This window comes from Globicephala melas, chromosome 3 (genome assembly GCF_963455315.2).
Source record: "Globicephala melas chromosome 3, mGloMel1.2, whole genome shotgun sequence".
NCBI lineage: Eukaryota > Metazoa > Chordata > Mammalia > Artiodactyla > Delphinidae > Globicephala > Globicephala melas.
In genome coordinates this window covers 154,815,433-154,837,009 of record NC_083316.1, presented here as the reverse complement: position 1 = coordinate 154,837,009, position 21,577 = coordinate 154,815,433, and the positions used below count along the sequence as shown (strand labels likewise).

The 21,577-nt window shown below is 38.5% G+C and overlaps 1 protein-coding gene across 1 annotated transcript in view; it reads left to right on the top strand.

Annotated features, from left to right (window-relative positions):
* Positions 1-20,996, top strand: part of ZFP2 (ZFP2 zinc finger protein) — a 52,373-nt gene extending 31,377 nt beyond the window's left edge. The window contains 1 exon segment of the mRNA XM_070045293.1: positions 17,831-20,996. Within this exon segment, the coding sequence (XP_069901394.1) occupies positions 17,831-18,881 (1,051 nt within the window). The 3' untranslated portion in view covers positions 18,882-20,996.
* The last annotated feature ends 581 nt before the right edge of the window (positions 20,997-21,577 follow it).

The window sequence follows — 21,577 nt, the reverse complement described above, 5'->3', positions numbered from 1 at the left end:
CTCCACCTTCTGCTGGTGCTGCACTGGGCTGTAAGCACCATACGAGCACAGCCAGATTTTTTGCCCGTTTTGCTGTACTGCTCATGCCCAGCACAGTGCTTGGCACCTAGTAAGTGGCAAAGACCTGTTGCCTGGGGATACAGAGAACACGACAGTTTAGTGGCTGTTACTTGTTTTGAGGAACTCATTGGATCTGGTAGCTTAAGAACGGGAGCAGGGGTGCCTTTCCCTAAACCCCCCAATATTTTAGAGAGCTATTGGCATGTTCAAGACATTACATTTCACTTTCTGCCAGCATTTGGCCAATTGTAAAATATTTTTAAAAACCTTTTGTTACTGATTTTTCACAGGAGCCCAATGAAGTAGGCAGGACTTTATATCCTACAGTAAGTAACTGTTTACTGGAATGTCTAGGATCTAATCTGTTATGGAATTTATATGTCTTAACTCCAAAACTCAGTTATCAAAAAAATCTTTTAACTTACCCCAATAGCATTCTGAATTTGTATGTTCTATTACACCCAAACTAAGGCATTTTTAATATTTCACTCAGTATTATATTATACAAGCAGTGTTTTAACAAAAAAAGACAAGGGATGGGAATTAAAAGAAATTAATCCACTGTCCCAGTACTCTGGCCTATTAACATCATTTATTCTTCCATTATTCATCATTGACACTAATTCTTTATTGCACTTTTGAGGGGGGATTGTGAAGATGAAGAGGACTTTTATGCCTAGAAGGGATTTTATAGTCAGGTATGAGTAATGACATGAAAAACCATGAGGTCATTGTTCAGTCCTTCCCAGATGCCTTTCACGATCCTCTGTTCCAGCACCTCTTGTTTCCTGGACACCCTAAGCTGTGAGCTGATTCACGAAGGATGATTAGTGGTCAGCCAGTCAGACATGGAAAGAAATCTTATATTTCCCAATAAACTTTTGGGGTTTTGTGTTGCTGTTGTTTGTTTGGTGGGGTTTTGTTTGTTTGTTTGTTTGTTTTTGTTTTTTGGCTGCACCATGCGGCTTGCGGGATCGAACCTTAGTTCCCCGACCAGGGATCGAACCCAGGCCCACAACAGTGGAAGCACAGAGTCCCAACCACTGTATCACCAGGGAATTCCCCCAGTAAAGTTTTATAGTTGTTCTTTCAATTTCCTATTAAAATTATAGTTCTGTTTTTTAATAGAACTACCTCCTTGTTTTTCAACTGGAAATTGCTGCTGTAAAGAAGTGGTAGTCATTTCCAAATATTTATTCCCCTTGTCACTCTCCAATTCTTATTCTTAAAGTGTTCACTGAATTATTTTTAGTATAGTTTTTTATTTCTGTTTCACTTCTTAATGACTGGTTAGGACTTCAAAAACCATGTAGAATAATGATAGTAGGTTTATCTCTGGTTTTTCAAAGGATCGGATCTAGAACTTTTCCATTGTTGCATCAATCACTCTTGGTTTAGAAAGACACTTAGTTTTAATAATAGTAAGAAAAAGTCCTTCTGATAGCTTTCTTTTAAAATTTTTCTCTTCCCTGGACCATGATCTAGTGTAGGCAGGGAGCTGACATTTGAGCCCCTGTGGATCAGCACTGTGCTGGGTGATCTCCGGGGATTTGTTAGCTGCCCCATTTCAACCTTACAGCCTGTGAGGCAAATATGATTAACCCCACTACAGAAAACCCAGAAAACTGAACTTCAGGATGGTTAACTAATATCAATGTATTTAATGTTGCCATTTTGTTGCAAGTCAGGATGAGGGTTAAACCAGTGTGACCCTCAAATGGTGTCATTCCCCCCCCCTTCTCCAAAATAGCTTTAATTCTTCAGAAATTGTTTACCCAGTAAACCTAAAGAAAATGACCTGATCCCTTAATTTGAGTAGATTGCTAATAACTTTTTACATTTCTTCCTTATTTATTAATCTGTTTAGTTTCTTTTTGTTATATCAATTGTACATTTGCCCTTTAGCTTTAAATTATCTTTTCTTGAGCCATAAAATGTATTCATTTACAACTGTGCATGGTATTCATCTATAATTTTTTTTTACATCTTTATTGGAGTATAATTGCTTTACAATGGTGTGCCAGTTTCTGCTTCACAACAAAGTGAATCAGTTATACATATACATATGTTCCCATATCTCTTCCCTCTTGCATCTCCCTTCCCCCCGACCCCCCCTCCCACCCCTCTAGGTGTTCACAAAGCACCGAGTTGATCTCCCTGTGCTATGCGGCTGCTTCCCACTAGCTATCCATTCCACGCTTGGTAGTGTATATATGTCCATGCCACAACTCCCGCCCTGTCACAGCTTACCCCTCCCCCTCCCCATATCCCCAATCCATTCCCCAGCAGGTCCGCGTCTCCATTCCCATCCTACCCCCAGGTTCTTCATGACATTTTTTTCTTTTTTTTCCCTTAGATTCCATATATATGTGTTAGCATACGGTATTTGTCTTTCTCTTTCTGACTTACTTCACTCTGTATGACAGACTCTAGGTCCATCCACCTCATTACAAATAGCTCAATTTCATTTCTTTTTATGGCTGAGTAATATTCCATTGTATATATGTGCAACATCTTCTTTATCCATTCATCTGATGATGGACACTTAGGTTGTTTCCATCTCTGGGCTATTGTAAATAGAGCAGCAATGAACATTTTGTCACATGACTCTTTTTGAATTATGGTTTTCTCAGGGTATATGCCCAGTAGAGGAATTGCTGGGTCATATGGTAGTTCTATTTGTAGTTTTTTAAGGAACCTCCATACTGTTCTCCATAGTGGCTGTACCAATTCACATTCCCACCAGCAGTGCAAGAGTGTTCCCTTTTCTCCACACCCTCTCCAGAATTTATTGTTTGTAGATTTTTTGATGATGGCCATTCTGACAGGTGTGAGATGATACCTCATTGTAGTTTTGATGTGCATTTCTCTAATGTTTAATGGTGTTGAGCATTCTTTCATATGTTTGTTGACAGTCTGTATATCTTCTTTGGAGAAATGTCTATTTAGGTCTTCTGCCCATTTTTGGATTGGGTTGTTTGTTTTTTTGTTATTGAGCTGCATGAGCTGCTTGTAAATTTTGGATATTAATCCTTTGTCAGTTGCTTCATTTGCAAATATTTTCTCCCATTCTGAGAGTTGTCTTTTGGTCTTGTTTATGGTTTCCTTTGCTGTGCAAAAGCTTTGAAGTTTCATAAGGTCCCATTTGTTTTTGTTTTTTTTTAACATTTCACTTCATTTGTTTTATTCTCTCCCCACCTCTTTCCCCACCTAAGTATTTAAAAGTTACATAATCATGCATCTTACCCCTAAATACTTCAGTGGCTATTCCTAAGAACAAGAACATTCTCTTCATAACTATGATTCAATTTGCAAATTAAGAAAATTTAACATTGATACAATACTATTTTCTAATAAAGTTTCCATATTCAAAGTTTGCCAATAGTGCCAGTTGTATCCTTTGTGGCAACAGTGAGTATAGTTCACAGACAGAACGTACAGTAATGAGTAACAGAGCAAGTGGGTTAAGTGGAGTCTGGTTTTTTTCTATTCTTTCCTTTTCTTTTTTTTGCGGTATGCCGGCCTCTCACTTCTGTGGCCTCTCCCGTTGCGGAACACAGGCTCCGTATGCGCAGGCTCAGCGGCCATGGCTCACGGACCCAGCCGCTCCGCGGCATGTGGGATCCTCCCAGACGGGGCACGAAACCGTGTCCCCTGCATCAGCAGGCGGACTCTCAACCACTGCGCCACCAGGGAAGCTCTGTTTCTAGATTTTTTGATGATGGCCATTCTGACTGGTGTGAGATGATATCTCATTGTAGTTTTGATTTGCTTTTCTCTAATGATTAGTGATGTTAAGCATTCTTTCATGTGTTTGTTGGCAATCGGTATATCTTCTTTGGAGAAATGTCTATTTAGGTCTTCTGCCCATTTTTGGATTGGATTGTTTGTTTTTTTGTTATTGAGCTGCATGAGCTGCTTATAAATTTTGGAGATTAATCCTTTGTCAGTTGCTTCATTTGCAAATATTTTCTCCCATTCTGAGGGTTGTCTTTTGGTCTTGTTTATGGTTTCCTTTGCTGTGTAAAAGCTTTGAAGTTTCATTAGGTCCCATTTGTTTATTTTTGTTTTTATTTCCATTTTTCTAGGAGTTGGGTCAAAAAGGATCTTGCTGTGATTTATGTCATAGAGTGTTCTGCCTATGTTTTCCTCTAAGAGTTTGATAGTTTCTGGCCTTACATTGAGGTCTTTAATCCATTTTGAGCTTATTTTTTTTTATGGTGTTAAGGAGTGTTCTAATCTCATACTTTTACATGTACCTGTCCAGTTTTCCCAGCATCACTTATTGAAGAGGCTGTCCTTTCTCCACTGTCCATTCCTGCCTCCTTTATCACAGATAAGGTGACCATAAGTGTGTGAGTTTATCTCTGGGCTTTCTATCCTGTTCCACTGATCTATCTTTCTGTTTTTGTGCCAGTACCATACTGTCTTGATTACTGTAGCTCCGTAGTATAGTCTGAAGTCAGGGAGCCTGGTTCCTCCAGCTCCGTTTTTCGTTCTCAAGGTTGCTTTGGCTATTCGGGGTCTTTTGTGTTTCCATACAAATTGTGAAATTTTTTGTTCTAGTTCTGTGAAAAATGCCAGTGGTAGTTTGATAGGGATTGCATTGAATCTGTAGATTGCTTTGGGTAGTAGAGTCATTTTCACAATGTTGATTCTTCCAGTCCAAGAACATGGTATATCTCTCCATCTATTTATATCATCTTTAATTTCTTTCATCAGTGTCTTATAATTTTCTGCATACAGGTCTTTTGTCTCCTTAGGTAGGTTTATTCCTAGATATTTTATTCTTTTAGTTTCAATGGTAAATGGGAGTGTTTTCTTGATTTCACTTTCAGATTTTTCATCATTAGTGTATAGGAATGCCAGAGATTTCTGTGCATTAATTTTGTATCCTGCTACTTTACCAAATTCATTTTTTAGCTCTAGTAGTTTTCTGGTAGCATCTTTAGGATTCTCTATGTATAGGATCATGTCATCTGCAAACAGTGACAGCTTTACTTCTTCTTTTCCGATTTGGATTCCTTTTATTTCCTTTTCTTCTCTGACTGCTGTGGCTAAAACTTCCAAAACTATGTTGCATAAGAGTGGTGAGAGTGGGAAACCTTGTCTTATTCCTGATCTTAGTGGAAATGCTTTCAGTTTTTCACCATTGAGGACGATGTTGGCTGTGGGTTTGTCATATATGGCCTTTATTATGTTGAAGTAAGTTCCCTCTATGCCTACTTTCTGCAGGGTTTTTATCATAAATTTTTTTTTCAAAAAGTGTTGAATTTTGTCGAAAGCTTTGTCTGCGTCTATTGAGATGATCATATGGTTTTTCTCCTTCAATTAGTTAATATGGTGTATCACGTTGATTGATTTGCGTATATTGAAGAATCCTTGTATTCCTGGAATAAACCCCACTTGATCATGGTGTATGATCCTTTTAATGTGCTGTTGGATTCTGTTTGCTAGTATTTTGTTGAGGATTTTTGCATCTGTGTTCATCAGTGATATTGGCCTGTAGTTTTCTTTCTTTGTGACATCCTTTTCTGGTTTTGGTATCAAGGTGATGGTGGCCTCGTAGAATGAGTTTGGGAGTGTTCCTCCCTCTGCTATATTTTGGAAGAGTTTGAGGAGAATAGGTGTTAGCTGTTCTCTAAATGTTTGATAGAATTCGCCTGTGAAGCCATCTGGTCCTGGGCTTTTGTTTGTTGGAAGATTTTTAATCACAGTGCTTGTGATTGGTCTGTTCATATTTTCTATTTCTTCCTGATTCAGTCTTGGCAGGTTGTGCATTTCTAAGAATTTGTCCATTTCTTCCAGGTTCATCTATAATTTTAACATTTTACATTATATCCTCTTTCTCATTTCCAACTTTATCTGTGTATTTTTCCTCTAAAATTTGTTGAGACTTTTTGTAGAGAACCAGCTCCTATTTCTCTTACATGCTATAATTTTATTTCAACACTTAGCATTATCATTTCCTTTTTTTACTTAAAGCAAGTATATTTTGATACTGTAATCCTATCTACAGAACAGAATATGTAACATTTTTGAACAGCCTGAAGAATGGGCAAACACCCTCCATACCCTGCTGTCCAGCTGAAGAAACAGAACAAACTGCATATGTGAAATTCGATGTGTCCCTCCTCATCAGATCTTCCTCCTTTCATACCAGAGAGCCACTAGCTTGAATTTTACATTAGCTCCTGTGCTGCTCTTCTTGCTCTTTACCACATTTATCCATAGCTCTGAGCAATATTGTTTAGCTTTGCACACTTTAAAGTTGATATATACATATATATATGTATTGTACTATAGATACCTTTCCACAGCTTGCATTTTTTTCAATCCTTGTTGAGATGTGTAGCTCTAGTCATTTTTAACTGCACTCTGATACTCCTTCAATGGCTATACCTTTATTTAACTATTTTCTTGCTGATAGACCTGTAGGTTGTTTCCAGACTTTTTGCTGCCTTTTGAATGATGCTGACCTGAATATTCTTTTTTTTTTTAATTTATTTATTTAATTTTGGCTGTGTTGGGTTTTCATTGCTGCACACGGGCTTTCTCTAGTGGTGGTGAGTGGGGGCTACTCTTTGTTGTGGTGCGTGGGCTTCTCATTGAGGTGGCTTCTCTTGTTGCAGAGCATGGGCTCTAGGCGTGCAGGCTTCAGTAGTTGTGGCACGAGGGCTCAGTAGTTGTGGCTCATGGGCTCTAGAGTGCAGGCTCAGTAGTTGTGGCACATGGCCTTAGTTTCTCCACAACATGTGGGATCTTCCTGGACCAGGGCTTGAACCTGTGTCCCTTGCATTGGCAGGCGGATTCTTAACCACTGCACCACCAAGGAAGTCCAGACCTGAATATTCTTGTACATACTTCCTTATACACATGGGCCTTGTTTGGGAATTTCTTTAGGTGTATTCATAGGTGTAGAAATAGTGGGTTTAAGAGTATATGCTTCTTCAGGTCTACTACGTGGTCCCAGATTGCTGATTAAATTAGTTGATACAAATTATACTAATAGTTGATTCAGGTCAGTTGATGTTACTTTGGCAAGTAACAGGAACTGAACCAAAATTCCTAAGAAATGGTATCTCATTGTGGTTTTAATTTGCACTTCCTTGTTTACTGGTGGACTTGAACATCTTCATATGTTGAGTATTTGTGTTCTGTGACATATTCTTCATCCATTTTTCTGTTATAGTTTATCTTTTTCTTATTCACTTGTAAGACTTCTATATATAATTAGGAATTGAATACTTTATCAGTTAATATGTGTGCCAGTCTATAGCTTATCTTTTCTCTTTCTTTACTAGCAGAAGTTCGTAATCAGTCTTTGTCTTAATGATCTTTATCTTAGTGCTTTCTGTGTCCTGTTTAAATAATGCTTTCTACCCTTAGCTCCATGAGGGAAGGACTTGGCCATGTTTGCTCTTGTATCTCAGCTCACCAGGTCCCAGTATGTATTTGTTGAATGAAATCATGAATTTTTTCTAATAATAATTTACTTTTGTCTTTTTTTTTGTATAAATCTTATCAGAGGTTTGCCTTTTTAATAAATTTAATAAATAATTTTTGACTTTACTGATCGTTTCTATTTTATCTTTATTTCATTACTTTTTGCTCCTCATTATTTCTTTCCTTTGAATTTTTTGGAGCTTATTCTGTCCTTTTTCTTTATTTTTAGTATTAAATGTCATAACAGTAATGCATTTAGTTCAACAAAACTACAATGTTTATTATGAAAACTGATGGCCTCTTATCCCCCCTTATCCCCATTCTCTCCTCTTTAGAAGTAACCATTTTCTCTTCTTTCAGTTGATTATTTGGTACATTTGTTTCCATGTCTTCAAGGAATGTGTTTATATTGCTACCTCTTGACTTTTCAGTTTTAGGCATTATTTACTGAATTCCTTCTATAAAAGTGAGGATTAAACTCACCTCCCCGACTATTCGTCTTACTACCTTTTCCATTCCCTATCCTTCCAGTAGGGTTATAGTGTACTTAATGGTCAGAGAAATAGTCATTGTTTACATTCTGAAGCACTATTCACAGCTGATCCATGAAGTAAGTCCTGGCAACTTTTGCTTTTGCTTTCCTAAGCAATCTTCCCAGGGTTCATTTAGTTTAATTTAATTTAATTTAATCTCAGACCTTCTCTAGTTGTCTGCATCTCGATTCTCAAGACTTTTAGATCAGAAGTCATTCTGACAATTTCATTTTCCTGGAAAAGTCTCTTCTGGAGCCATCTGACCTGCTCCTTTCTGGAAGAGCAGGTACCTAGCTGTCATCCTCCTGCAAATCCCGTCTTTCCCGGCCTGCACGTCCCACATCATCCTTTTTCTTGGCTTATCTCTTCATTTGCACATGTCTTCCAGTAGCTTCCTAAGAAAGGATGCACAGGAATAAGTTTTTGGTAACCTAGCAAGTCTATAAATGTCTTTTTCCTGCCGTAACACTTTCTGGATAGTTTGACTAGATAGAATTCAACACTGGAAATCTTTTTTCTTCAGAATTCTGAAGACATTGCTCTGTTGTTTTCTAGACCTAAGTCTGCTATTGAGAAATCCAAAATCTTCAGGTTCTTCATCACTTGTGACCTGTTTTTCCTCTCTGAAAGCTTGCATGATCTCCTCATTTACTCCAGTGTTTCTCAGTGGTGTACCCTGGTGTGCTCCTATACTTGGATCCACTGAGGATTGGTGAGCCTTTCCATCTAAATTTCTGCCCTGTGGATCTTGGACATTTTCTTCTAGCATTTTTTAATTTCCACCTTCAGTTTTCTCTATTTTCTCTTGATGGAATGCCTGATACCACCTGGACTGGTCTTCTAATTTTATCTTTTATATATATATATAAATCTTACTGTCCCCAGTAAGTTTTTTTTGTTTTTTTAAAATATTTATTTATTTATTTATTTATTTATGGCTGGGTTGGGTCTTCGTTTCTGTGCGAGGGCTTTCTCTAGTTGCGGTGAGCGGGGGCCACTCTTCATTGCGATGCATGGACCTCTCACTGTCGCGGCCTCTGTTGTTGCGGAGCACAAGCTCCAGACGCGCAGGCTCAGTAGTTGTGGCTCATGGGCCTAGTTGCTCTGCGGCATGTGGGATCTTCCCAGATCAGTGCTCGAACCCGTGTCCCCTGCATTGGCAGGCAGATTCTCAACCACTGAAAAACCAGGGAAGCCCTAATTTTATCTTTTTATTAAAATTTCCATCTTTATTTTTTTTTGTTCTACTTTTGACAGGTTTCTTCAGTTATGTCTTCCAGTTCATCTATTGAGATTTTTAAAATATTTTTAATGAGCTTCATTAAAATATAATTTACATGCAATAAAATTCACCATTTTAAGTGTAATATTTGATCAGTTTTGACAAATTTATCACCAAATCAAAGGAATAACATTTTTGTCATCTCTAACCAAAAATGCCTTCTTACCTCTTTGCAATTAATCCCATCCCCTGTCCCCAGCCCCTGGCAACCACAGGTCTGCTTCTGTCACTGTGAGTTTACTTTTCCAGGATTACTTTTCCATTGCCTAAAAATAGTTGTTTCACTTTTTCCCTGGTTTTCTAATTGTTTATGGTGGGAATTCTCTGTTGAGTTTTCAAATTCTGCCATCCTTTTTAATTTCCAAAAACTCTTGTTTTATTTGTAAGCTCTTATTCGTGTTTTACAATGGTAATATCTTACCTCTAAAGGTAATGATTTCCAAAAACACTTTCATCTCCCTTTATAGGCACTGTGTTCTCAAATTTTCTCTTTGATTGTTTTGATATCTCTTTGGTATCTCTTTCTTGTTAGAGGCTTTCCTCAGTTGGAAGAGGGAAACCTTCCAGCTCCTCTGAGTTGGGGAAGGGATCTGAGGGCATAAAGGCTTCATAAACTGACCTTAATCCAAAACTCCTTATTTTATCCACCCCCACTCTCAGATGTACTTGATAGTGCCAAGTCTTGAAACTTTTGATGATTTGGAGGAAATTGGGTCAGTTTCTGGTCCCTCCCTGGGGGTGACCTCTTGACTACATTGTATAGGGTTTGGATCATACTACTTGCATACCTTGTTTGATACCCTAGAGTTATCGATATATAGTTTAAACCCATACTTTTTTTTTAGTGCGGCCCAATGCAGCTACAGGTACTGCTCCTAATTCAGCCCCCATGAAGTAACCTGGGCCCCAGTGAGAACTGACTCTGAGGGTCCAGTCTTTCCCCATCTCAGTTTATCTTCAGCGTCGTGAAACTAGGGTGTGTTTGACCCCCTCTTGATAACACAATTAGATGAGTGTTTTCCTGTAACACAAAACGTTAAAAAGCCAGTTTTCTCTTATATATAGGTGATATGTTTTATGATCACAATCCAGAAAAGGCTTTAATAAATATAGCTATCTAATAGCTGCTAGAAAAGAAAGCTAGCAATTGGTTGTTTTTATTGAGCTAAATTATTATTTTTGAAAGCCACTCCCAGATTTTTTAAAGTAAACTTTTATTGAAGTAATACTAACACAGGAAAATACATAAATTATAAGTGTACAGCTCATCAGATTTTTACAGTATAAATACATCTGTATAACCAGCACCTATATCAGGAAATAAAATGTTCCTAGAACACCAGATATCCCCTCCCATCCCCTCTGTTTCTTTTGTCCTGAAGATAATTACTACCCTGACCATAGCTTTGTTTTGCCTATTTTAAAACTTTTTATAAATGGAATCATATGTGTCTACTCTTTTGTGTCTGGCTTCTTTGCTTTCACAGTGTATTTGAGATTCATCCATGTTGTCTTATGTAGCAATAGTTGATTCATTCTCATTGAGGTATGATATTTCACTCTGTAAACCTACCACTATTTATACATTCTACTGTTGCTAGACATTTGGTATATTTCTGACTTGGAGCTATTATCAGTAATACTGGAACTATTATGAACATTCTTGTACATCTTTTAGAGAATGTACGTTATACATTTCTCTTGAGCATATAGCTAGGAGTACTATGTTCATGAGTAGGCAAGCTTTTTTTTTTAATTTATTTTTTTTGGCTGCTTTGGGTCTTAGTTGCAGTGCACGGACTTCTCTCTAGTTGTGGTGTGACTGTTTTCTCTTCTCTAGTTGTGGCGCACAGGCTCCAGGGCACGTGGGCTCTGTAATTGTGGTGTGGGCTCCAGAGTATGTGGGCTCCATAGTTTGCGGCATGCAGGTTCTCTAGTTGAGGGATATGAGCTCAGTAATTGTGGCTTGCGGGCTTAGTTGCCCCGCAGCATGTAGGATCTTAGTTCCCTGACCAGGGATCGAACCTGCGTCCCGTGCATTGTAAGGTGGATTCCTTACCACTGGACCACCAGGGAAGTCCCTGCAAGCTTTAATAGACACCGCCAAATAGTTTTTTTAAGTGGTTATACCCGTTTATACTCCAGCCAGCAGGATACGAAGGTTCCATGTCCTCTTATATACTTAGTATTGTCATTAAAAGTTTGTTTTTCACCATTCTAGAGGATATATGGAGTATCTCATTGTATCTCAACTTATGACTAATGAAGTTGATCATCTTTTTATTTTTTTATTGATCATTTAAATATCCTCTTTTGTAAAGTATCTAAGTCTCTCCCCTATTTTCTATTTAGTTGTCTAATCTTACCTTATTGATATATTTTAGGGTTGTACATTTGGGATTTGATCCTCTGTCATATAGATACATAATGCATTATAAATATTATTTCACACTTCGAATAATGATGTTATTTGGTAAACAGAAGTTCTAAATATTTAGGATAGTCCAATTAATTGGGGTTTTTCTTAAAGTTAATGCTTTTTGTGTCCTACTTAAGACATTTAATGCCATGAAGATCTTCTGTGTTTTCCTTTATTCTTTTGTTTTTCATATTTAGGTCTACAGTCCACATGGAAGATTTATTTTCATTATTTTCCATAAAGGTATTCAGTTGACCCAGGATCATTTACTGAAAAGACTATCATTTCCCCCATTGTACTGCAGTGTACCTTTGTCATACATAAGGGGACTGCATGGGCATAGGTCTGATTCTGGGTCTATAATCTGTTCCGCTGGCCTGTTTGTATACAGACTGGACTTCCTTAAATGTTCAGAAGAATTCACTAGGGAAGCCATCTCTGCTTGAAAATTTCTTTGTGAGAAGGTATTAAATGGAAGATTCAATTTATTTATTAGATGTAGGACCATTCAGATTTTCTGTTTCTTCTTGCATCTGTTTTGATACACTATACCTTCCTAGAATTTAGTCTTTTAGTTTATTGGCATAAAGTTTCCTCATTATGCTATTATCTTATAAATCTCTTTAGAATTTGTCTTGATGTCACCTTTATCATTCTTGATAGTGGTAATATGTGCCTTCTCTCTTTCTCCATTAGTCTTGATAGAGGTCTATCAATTTTTTATTAAGTTATCGATTTCTGTTATTTTTATTATTTCTCCTTCTCCTTTGTATTTAATTTGCTATTTTTCTGATTTCTTGAGATTGATAATTGATACAGATAGATAGATGTACATTTCCTTCTAACCATGCTGTAGCTGCATTTTGTGAGTTTCATTTCATGGTTCTATTATCATTAAGTTTAAAATATTTTCTAATTTTTGTTTTGATTTCTTTATCAGTTATTTAGAAATGTATGGACTAGTTTTAAAATATCTGGATTTTCTAACCGTCTTTTTGGTATTTTGTTATTCACTTCTGGCATAATTCCACTGAGTTCAGAATACACATTCTGAATGATCTCTGTCCTGTGAAATGTGTTCATACTACTTCACCTCCCAGTATATGTTCAGTTTTTGTAAATGTTCTATATGCACTTAAATATGTATATTCTGTCATTGTTGGGTATAGTGTTATAAGTATATCATTTAGATCAAGTTTGTTTATCTTGTTATTCAGATCCCCTATTCTTAATGGTTTGATTTGTGAGTTATTGAGAATGGTATGTAAACATATCTCACTATCATTGTTAAGGTTTCTCTATTTTTCCTTTTTATTTTCTCAATTTTTACTTTATACATTTTGAAGTTATATTATGTGAAAATGTAGATTTGTTATATTTTCCTAGATAATTGAACCTTTTGTCAATATGAACTATCTTAAAGCCTGTTTTCTCTAATATTATGAGATTTGTCTGATATTAGTGTAGGTATACCAGCTTTCTTGTGGTTAGTGCTTGCTTGATAAATCCTTTTCCATTCTTTTCTTTCCTTTTAATTCTGGATCTATATTTTTGATATTTCTCTCCTGAGTGCCATATAGTTGGATTTTATTTTTTTAATCCAGCCTCACAACAGTTTTTTATTTGTTTGTTTTTGCAGTACATGGGCCTCTCACTGTTGTGGCCTCTCCCGTTGCGGAGCACAGGCTCCGGACGCGCAGGCTCAGCGGCCATGGCTCACGGGCCTAGCTGCTCCGCGGCATGTGGGATCTTCCCGGACCGGGGCATGAATCCGTGTCCCCTGCATCGGCAGGCAGACTCTCAACCATTGCACCACCAGGGAAGCCCAACCTTAGTTTTTTAATAGGAGAATTTAGACCAATTACTAATATGTATAGGATTGGACGTCTGCTATTTCATTATTTAATTTTAATTTTACTCACCTGCTTTAAGTCCATTTTTTTCTTGTCTTCTTTTGAATAAACTATTTTTACTGTTCCATATTCCAATGAGCTTGTACCTTCTTTAACTAGTCTTAAAGACTGTATGAGCTTGTATCTTCTTTAACCAGTCTTTTATTGGTAAGTCTAATAAGTAAAACCAGCTTATTACTATCCAAAATAAATAATTCCCAGGCAATGCTAATAGCTTAAAACAATACTATTTTCTTTCTTTCATGTCTTGTGGTGTTTTTGCTATGTATTTTAATTATGTATATATTTTCAACCTCTCAAGACATTATAATTATTGTTTTGTGCAATAATATTTTTATTTACTCTTTCCATTGCCTTTTCTTACTTTTACACCTGGGATTATCTTTCTTCTGCCTGGAACACTCCTTTTATTGTTTTTTTTTAATATGGGCCTGCTGGTGACACAATCTCTGTTTTTATTTGTGCAGAAATATCCATTTCATATTTACCTTTTTGGGACATTTTGTTTCTATTGAGTTCTAGTTTAGCAATTTTCAGCACTTCAGATGCTATTTCATTGTCGTCTTTTTTTTTTTTTAGACAATTACAGAGCTATTTTTTTAAATTTATTTAATTTATTTTTGTCTGCATTGGTTCTTCATTGCTGCACGCAGGCTTTCTCTAGTTGTGGTGAGCAGGGGCTACTCTTTGTTACAGTGCGTGGGCTTCTTGTTGCCGTGACTTCTCATTTTGCGGAGCACAGGTTCGAGGTGTGTGGGCTTCAGTAGGTGTGGCATGAGGGCTCAGTAGTTGTGGTTCATGGGCTGTATAGCGCAGGCTCAGTAGTCGTGGTACACAGGCTTAGTTGCTCCACAGCATGTGGGATCTTCCCAGACCAGGTCTTGAACCCATGTACCCTGCTTTGGCAGGCAGATTCTTAACCACTGTGCTATCAGGGAAGTTCCTATTTCGTTGTCTTCTGTTTTCCCTTGTTTTTGGTTGAAAAGAGAGCTATCAGTTTTATTTTTTTTCTCTTTTAAAGGTAATATATTTTTCCTCTCAAGGAAATTTCAAATTAATCTTATGTTTTCAGTAGTTTGACTATGGTGTACCTAGGTGGATTTTCTCTGAATTTATCCTGCTTGCAGTCTGTTGTGCTTCTCAAATTCATTTTTCAACCTTTTTTTTAAAAAATAGTGTTTTTTGCCCCATTCTTTTCCTCCTCCCATTCCAGAACTCCAGTCACACATGTGTTAATAAATGTTTTCACCATGTCTTATATGTCTTTTTAAATTTTTTCCTCCAGGTTTTACCATGGATATTTTCTGCCTATGTATTTTTTTTAGTTCACTATTCCTCTCTTCTGCTATGTCTGATATACTGTTTCTTAAAATATTTATTCATTTTATTTATTTATTCAAAAATTTTTTTTTTCTCTGTGTCAGGTTTTTGTTGTGGCATGCAGGATCTTCTTGTTGCAGTGCAGAGGCTCTTCGCTGTGGCACGTGGGCTTCTCTCTAGTTGTGGTGTGCGTGCTTTTTCTCTCTCTAGTTGTGACACTTGAGCTCCAGAGCACGTGGGCTCTGTAGTTTGTGACACACGGGCTTTCTAGTTGCGCACAGGCTCAGTAGTTGTGGCGCACAGGCTTAGTTGTTCCGTGGCATGTGGGATCTTAGTTCCCTGACCAGGGATCGAACCCCTGTCTCCTGCATTGGAAGGCAGATTCTTTACCACTGGACGATCAGGGAAGTCCCAATGTCCAATATACTGTTAAAGCTATCTATTGAGTTCTTAATTTCAGTTATATTTTTCAGTTCTAGAATTTTCATTGGATTCTTTGGTTCCAATTCTCTGTTAAAGTTCTCATTCTTATCTGTTTTATTGAACATGTTAGTCACACTTATTTCAAACCCCATGTCTGATAATTTTGGTATCTGAGTTCTGAGGGTCTTTCTCTATTGTCTGTTTTTTCTCTTGATTCAATAATTTCTTAGTACTCCTGGTACTTTTTGACTGAATCCTTGACATCATGTGTGAAGGAGTGAATATGCTCTGGATGATGTTATGTTCCTCCAGAGAAAATTTTCCTTCCCTCTGGTAGACAGCTGGAGCACAAGCAAACCACCCTAATCCATCCACCCAGGGACTCATTAGCTGGGAATTGGGTTGAATGTTTATGAAGCTTTACCTATCTCTTGTTTGCCCTTGCTGTTAGGTTGTAGACCTCCAGGAGTCCCAACTGAGAGCTTTACATGTTTACTCTGACCACTGTTCACCCCACAGCCCCCCAGAAGGTCCTGAACTCCAGTTTTTGGCTCAACAGTACTATAAGACTATAGAGAATTCTGAATTTCTGCTTAGCTTAGTCTCTTGCCCTGAGAAGTTTTAAGAATTCAGCAAATTCTCTGACGAAAAAAAAACACTGTTAGAATCACCTCTGTATTTCCCTTCTATCCCAAATATTAGACTATCAAGTTGGCTTCAAGTGATATCTGATGCCTTTAGACAGATTTTTTTTTTTCAATTCAGATTTTTTGGGTGTTTTTTGCAAGAACCTGGTCTTCCACAGGCTACTTTGTCAGGTCCAGAAGCGAAAGTCAGTTCTTAAGATTTTGAGATTTGGCAAAACTGGTGTTTAACTTTAAACATTCTTTGTTTTGAGCAAGGATATATTATTCTAAGCTCACAAGGATTTTAGCCTTAAAGTGCACCTGTTTAACTTTCTTTTCCAGGTAAGTACAAGGAGTTTTATTATTATTATTATTATTATTATTATTATTATTATTATAGCTCTTTATAGATTTTCTGGAGTGAGTAGGAGAAAAAAGCATTGAGGGAGGCTTGTTCTTGATAGGCTTTCCCAGGAATCTTTGCATCATCTGTGTTAGTATCAAGTCCTTATCATTGCATTTCTTAGTACAAAGTCTTAAATAGACTTAACACAAAAGACAGATATTCACAAATACGTACAGAAAACTAGTATGCATTCAGAACTCTACTTGTTAATATCAGGATACCCATGAGACCAAGTGAGACTGTTGTTGAGTAAGTGTGGAATTTGTTTTGGGGGAGAGGAATAATTTTGTCAGACAATTCATGGGACCTTGGCCCAGATCCCAGTAGCAGAGTCCCATTTCTAATGACTATTATACTCCTTTCCCCAAATTCAGGGCCTTGCCTCCAAGACATACTGGATATATCCTGGCAGATTTGCTGCTTTCTTCCTAATTTTTTATGCTCACATATACATCCTCATGGTACATTTTCCTTATATCAATGTCACATTATTCATATAGGTTTGAAGATGTTGCTTCCTCACTGGTAGCAGGAGGTTCTAACTTTATTAGTAGGTATCAGTGTTTCACAGGCTCTATAGTAGCCTAACTTTTTATTTTCCATCTGAATGCTAAAATGTGTCTATAAAACATAAATGCTGGTTTTAGTAGTTACTCCGAAGCTGAACTTTTTTTCTACCAAGTGTTGACCTCTAGTTTCAATGGTTTCTTAAGGTCACATCTAGGTTATTTTAAAGACCATATCACTAAAACAGATAAGGTACATTTTTTTCTTATCTGTTAGCATAGTGTGGTCTTACAGGTATTTTTGAGGCTTCAAAATTCAGGTAACTTCTCTGTAATCACAAAGAAAATAAATATGGTACTCAGGATCCCAGCTCAGGCCTGTGACTTCTGAATGCCAGCTCCAAGCTCTCCTGCTTCATACATTGTATAGTTGTCAACCCCTTCCTGCCATGTCCTCTGTTCACCTCTTCTCCCTTTTCCTGTTTTATCTTCACTTCAAGAAATCTTCAAAATTACAACCTCTCTGTTAGCATTATAAACAAGGTCACGTTCTTATCCCAACTAGATGTTTTACTAGGATAAAACAGACATTTGAATTTTTGATGTCTTTCAGATTGGATGACTACACCTGTGAGTAAGAAATCAACTCTCAAGGCAGATATTCCTGAAGGAGAATTGGGTCAGTGGATGATAAAGGAAAGATTCACTAAAGATACTCACTGGAAATATGATACACTGTTGGAATGGCAGCATGGAAGCCAAGAGATAAAGTTGCAGCAAGTGATGCTTGCTCATGAGAAAACTTCATCTGTGGTTGGTAACCAGAAATGTGATGAATCTGGGAAGCACTGCACCATGAGCTCATCCTTTGTTCAGAGTCAGGGATTTCAATCTAGCAAAAAAGCCTTTGAGTGTAGTGAGTGTGGAAAAGTCTTCACTAAGAGTTCAACCCTCAATAAACATCAGAAGATTCATACTGAAAAACTTAATGCAAATCGGAAAATTCTTATTAAAGAGAAGCGATATGAATGTAGAGAATGTGGGAAAGCCTTTCACCAGAGCACACACCTCATCCATCACCAAAGAATTCACACTGGTGAGAAGCCGTATGAATGTAAGGAATGTGGCAAGGCCTTCTCAGTGAGTTCCTCACTTACTTATCATCAGAAAATTCATACTGGAGAGAAGCCTTTTGAATGCAACTTATGTGGAAAAGCTTTTATCCGAAACATACACCTTGCCCACCATCATAGAATACATACTGGAGAGAAGCCTTTTAAATGTAACATATGTGACAAAGCCTTTGTGTGCAGGGCACATCTTACCAAACACCAGAATATTCATAGTGGAGAGAAACCCTATAAATGTAATGAATGTGGGAAGGCCTTCAATCAGAGTACAAGTTTTCTTCAGCATCAGAGAATTCACACTGGGGAGAAGCCTTTTGAATGTAATGAATGTGGGAAGGCTTTCAGGGTGAACTCTTCCCTTACTGAACATCAAAGAATTCATACTGGAGAGAAACCTTATAAGTGTAATGAATGTGGGAAAGCTTTCAGGGATAATTCATCCTTTGCTCGACATCGGAAAATTCATACTGGAGAGAAACCTTACAGATGTGGTTTGTGTGAGAAAGCCTTCAGGGACCAATCAGCCCTAGCCCAGCATCAGAGAATTCATACTGGGGAGAAACCTTATGCGTGTAATATATGTGAGAAAGCATTCAGTGACCATTCAGCCCTCACTCAACATAAGAGAATTCATACTAGAGAAAAACCTTATAAATGTAAAATCTGTGAGAAAGCCTTTATCCGAAGTACACATCTGACTCAACATCAGAGGATTCACACGGGAGAGAAACCCTATAAATGTAATAAATGTGGGAAAGCTTTCAACCAGACTGCAAACCTCATTCAGCATCAGAGACATCATATTGGAGAAAAGTGATATGGAAGAGCTTTGAGACTAAGTGTATTAATTATTGAATGCAAGAGAATTTCCATTCTACATAATAACCATGAAAGCTTACATGAAGATAGTCATTTTATTTACTGAGAGTCAAGGTTCACAGTAGTGTGGGTTTTGAGAACTTAAGAATGTCAAACACTCCTCATAATTCAGAACTGCCTCAGTTGAATAGTCTGAATTAGTCTGAATTACCAAGTATCAGAACCAACATGGACCTTCATTAACAATATAGAAATTAGTTGACCATTAAGATAAATTATAAAATTGTAAAAATTGAGAAGCACAGGAACAAAAAAGTAAGAAAATGGTCTATAAGCATTTTACTGTACTTGATTCTCTTATATAGGAGGGTTTCTACCTTTAATGGAATGCTTTGTTTTCCTCACCCCCACTATTTACACCCAGTGTAAAGAAAGTGCAGTCACCTGTGCACTGGCCCAGGAGTTACTTAAATTATGCTTCCCACCTTCTGCTTCAAACCAACTTTTGTCAGATTTCCCTGGTTCATGTGTCCACTGGCTTCTTACCTGTATTCTTCTCCTGGGACAATTCATTTGAACTGTGTGTCCCTTTTTGATTTAGCAACTCCTAACTGATAACATCACATCAGTTACTACCACCCAGTTTGCCCTTGAAGACTGTGGTTATCTGACCTCACACAGTCCATGATTCTGGATGTTGTTCCAAACCCAGCTTTCAGAACTCAGGACCCCTATCTGGAAGGCAGAGGTTGATAAAAATTCCTGAGTAACCCAGGTCCTCTGGGCTTCAGTTGGACTCTGACCCTCGGATAATCCCTAAAGTAGGGGCTTAATCTGTGCAGACATTCCCCCCGCCAGTTGTTCTGCACTGTAGTTACACTACACATGGCAGTCAGGGGCATGCTCAGCTTCGGGTGTGACGATCCCAGCCACCTACAGATGTTCTGGGCACTGCTACTTCTGTGACTTGCCATTTCCTGATGTGCATCTGACAAGGGAGGTTAGAGCCTCAAGGGAGTTGTCAAAAGGCTCTCACCCACTTTTTCCCTTGACTGGGCAATCCTCTGTGTCCACTGCATTAGTGTATATTTGTTACTCCCAGAATATTGAACTGCTGCATCCTGGTTCTTGCCCTGCTTTTGTCTACTTTTCTGAAGGTATCAACTCTGTTCACAGAAAACACAGAGAGCTTTGAATTTCTGATTTTGCATTTGGAAGTGGCCGTTTCGTGTCCTCCACCTGGGTATTCCACCACTTAAAGATTACTCCGTTCTGACAGTGGTGAGCAGCGTGTTGAGTAATTCCATGGAGTAGTCAACAGCACCATGACATTCTCTGGCAGGGGCAGTGTCCATGCCCAGAAGTCTGAGTAATACTCTAGTCCTGCAGGTACATTTCCTTCACTATCTTTAATTCTTCAGTGCTGTCTGTAGAAGTCACAGATAAAATAACATCTGTGTCCCTTCACACACAGCCTCTGGGGGCACCTCCCCTTCCCCACCACAAAGAATGTGGAGCCTGCACTACTGCAGACTGGAGCATACTACAGCATGAAGGTGGAAGAGCAAATCAACTGTTGTCTGGGAAGCAGTGTGACAGGTTCCTGGTCTGTGGAAGTGCTCTCTATCAATTTGGGCAACTGCCGGCCCCTACGAATGCTGCACCTCAGCTCCAAGTTACAGGAGAGGATAGTCTGTCATGGTGGAATCAGGACTTCAGGTTGAACATGGACTTGGAAGCTTCCAGCAGCTTTAAATACCCAAGTTCTCTAAATTCAGCTCCCACCTAATAAAGGCCAGTGGTGTGGGTAGGCATCTCCTGTTAGATCAGCAACTCATTCTTTCTTCCTTATTGTGCTTCAGGTGAAGCAGCATTTCAAGAGGTTGCTTGGAACTCTCCATGCCCTGGGCCCACACATGTTCATCTGCAGCCTTACATGGCTGGCAACCCCAGATTCCACAATAAACTTGGAAAGCTGCTCACTGCTACAGAGATCTGCCTTCAGTACTATCCCTATGGCCCGCCTTGTCCTCACTATTACCTCCTTGCCTTGAATCCCTCACAAGGAACATATTTCTCAGCTAACTTTGTTGTTCCTTTTTTTTTTTTTTTTCTGTATGCAGGCCTCTCACTGTTGTGGCTTCTCCCATTGTGGAGCACACGCTCCAGACGCACAGGCTCAGTGACCATGGCTCACAGGCCCAGCCACTCCGCGGCATGTGGGATCTTCCCGGACCGGGGCACGAACCCGTGTCCCCTGCATCAGCAGGCGGACTCTCAACCACTGCACCACCAGGGAAGCCCATTCCTTTTGTTTTTAATGAGAGCTGCTGCCCCTTGGAATGTGCTTGCATTTGGGCTAAGGCCAAGACCTTCTGCCACTCATCCCAGTGGCAGCTCCAGCAGCTGTGCTTCCACCAGCATTAGTGCAGTCTGAAGGCCCTCCATATGATTACAGTCCACTTTCCCTGAGCCCACCACTGTCAGGCTTGGGTCTTCATGAAATTAGACCTCTGAGATGCCTCTGAGATGCCCCCTGGCTGGGGAGACAAAAAGTAAATGGCCTATTAGAAATGCCTGAGTCAACTTGGATATATTTATGATAGTACTGTTCATCTGACCAGACCATTAGCATTGGCTTTATTACATTATGCCATATGATTAACACCTTATGGTATGACCACCTCAACTAAG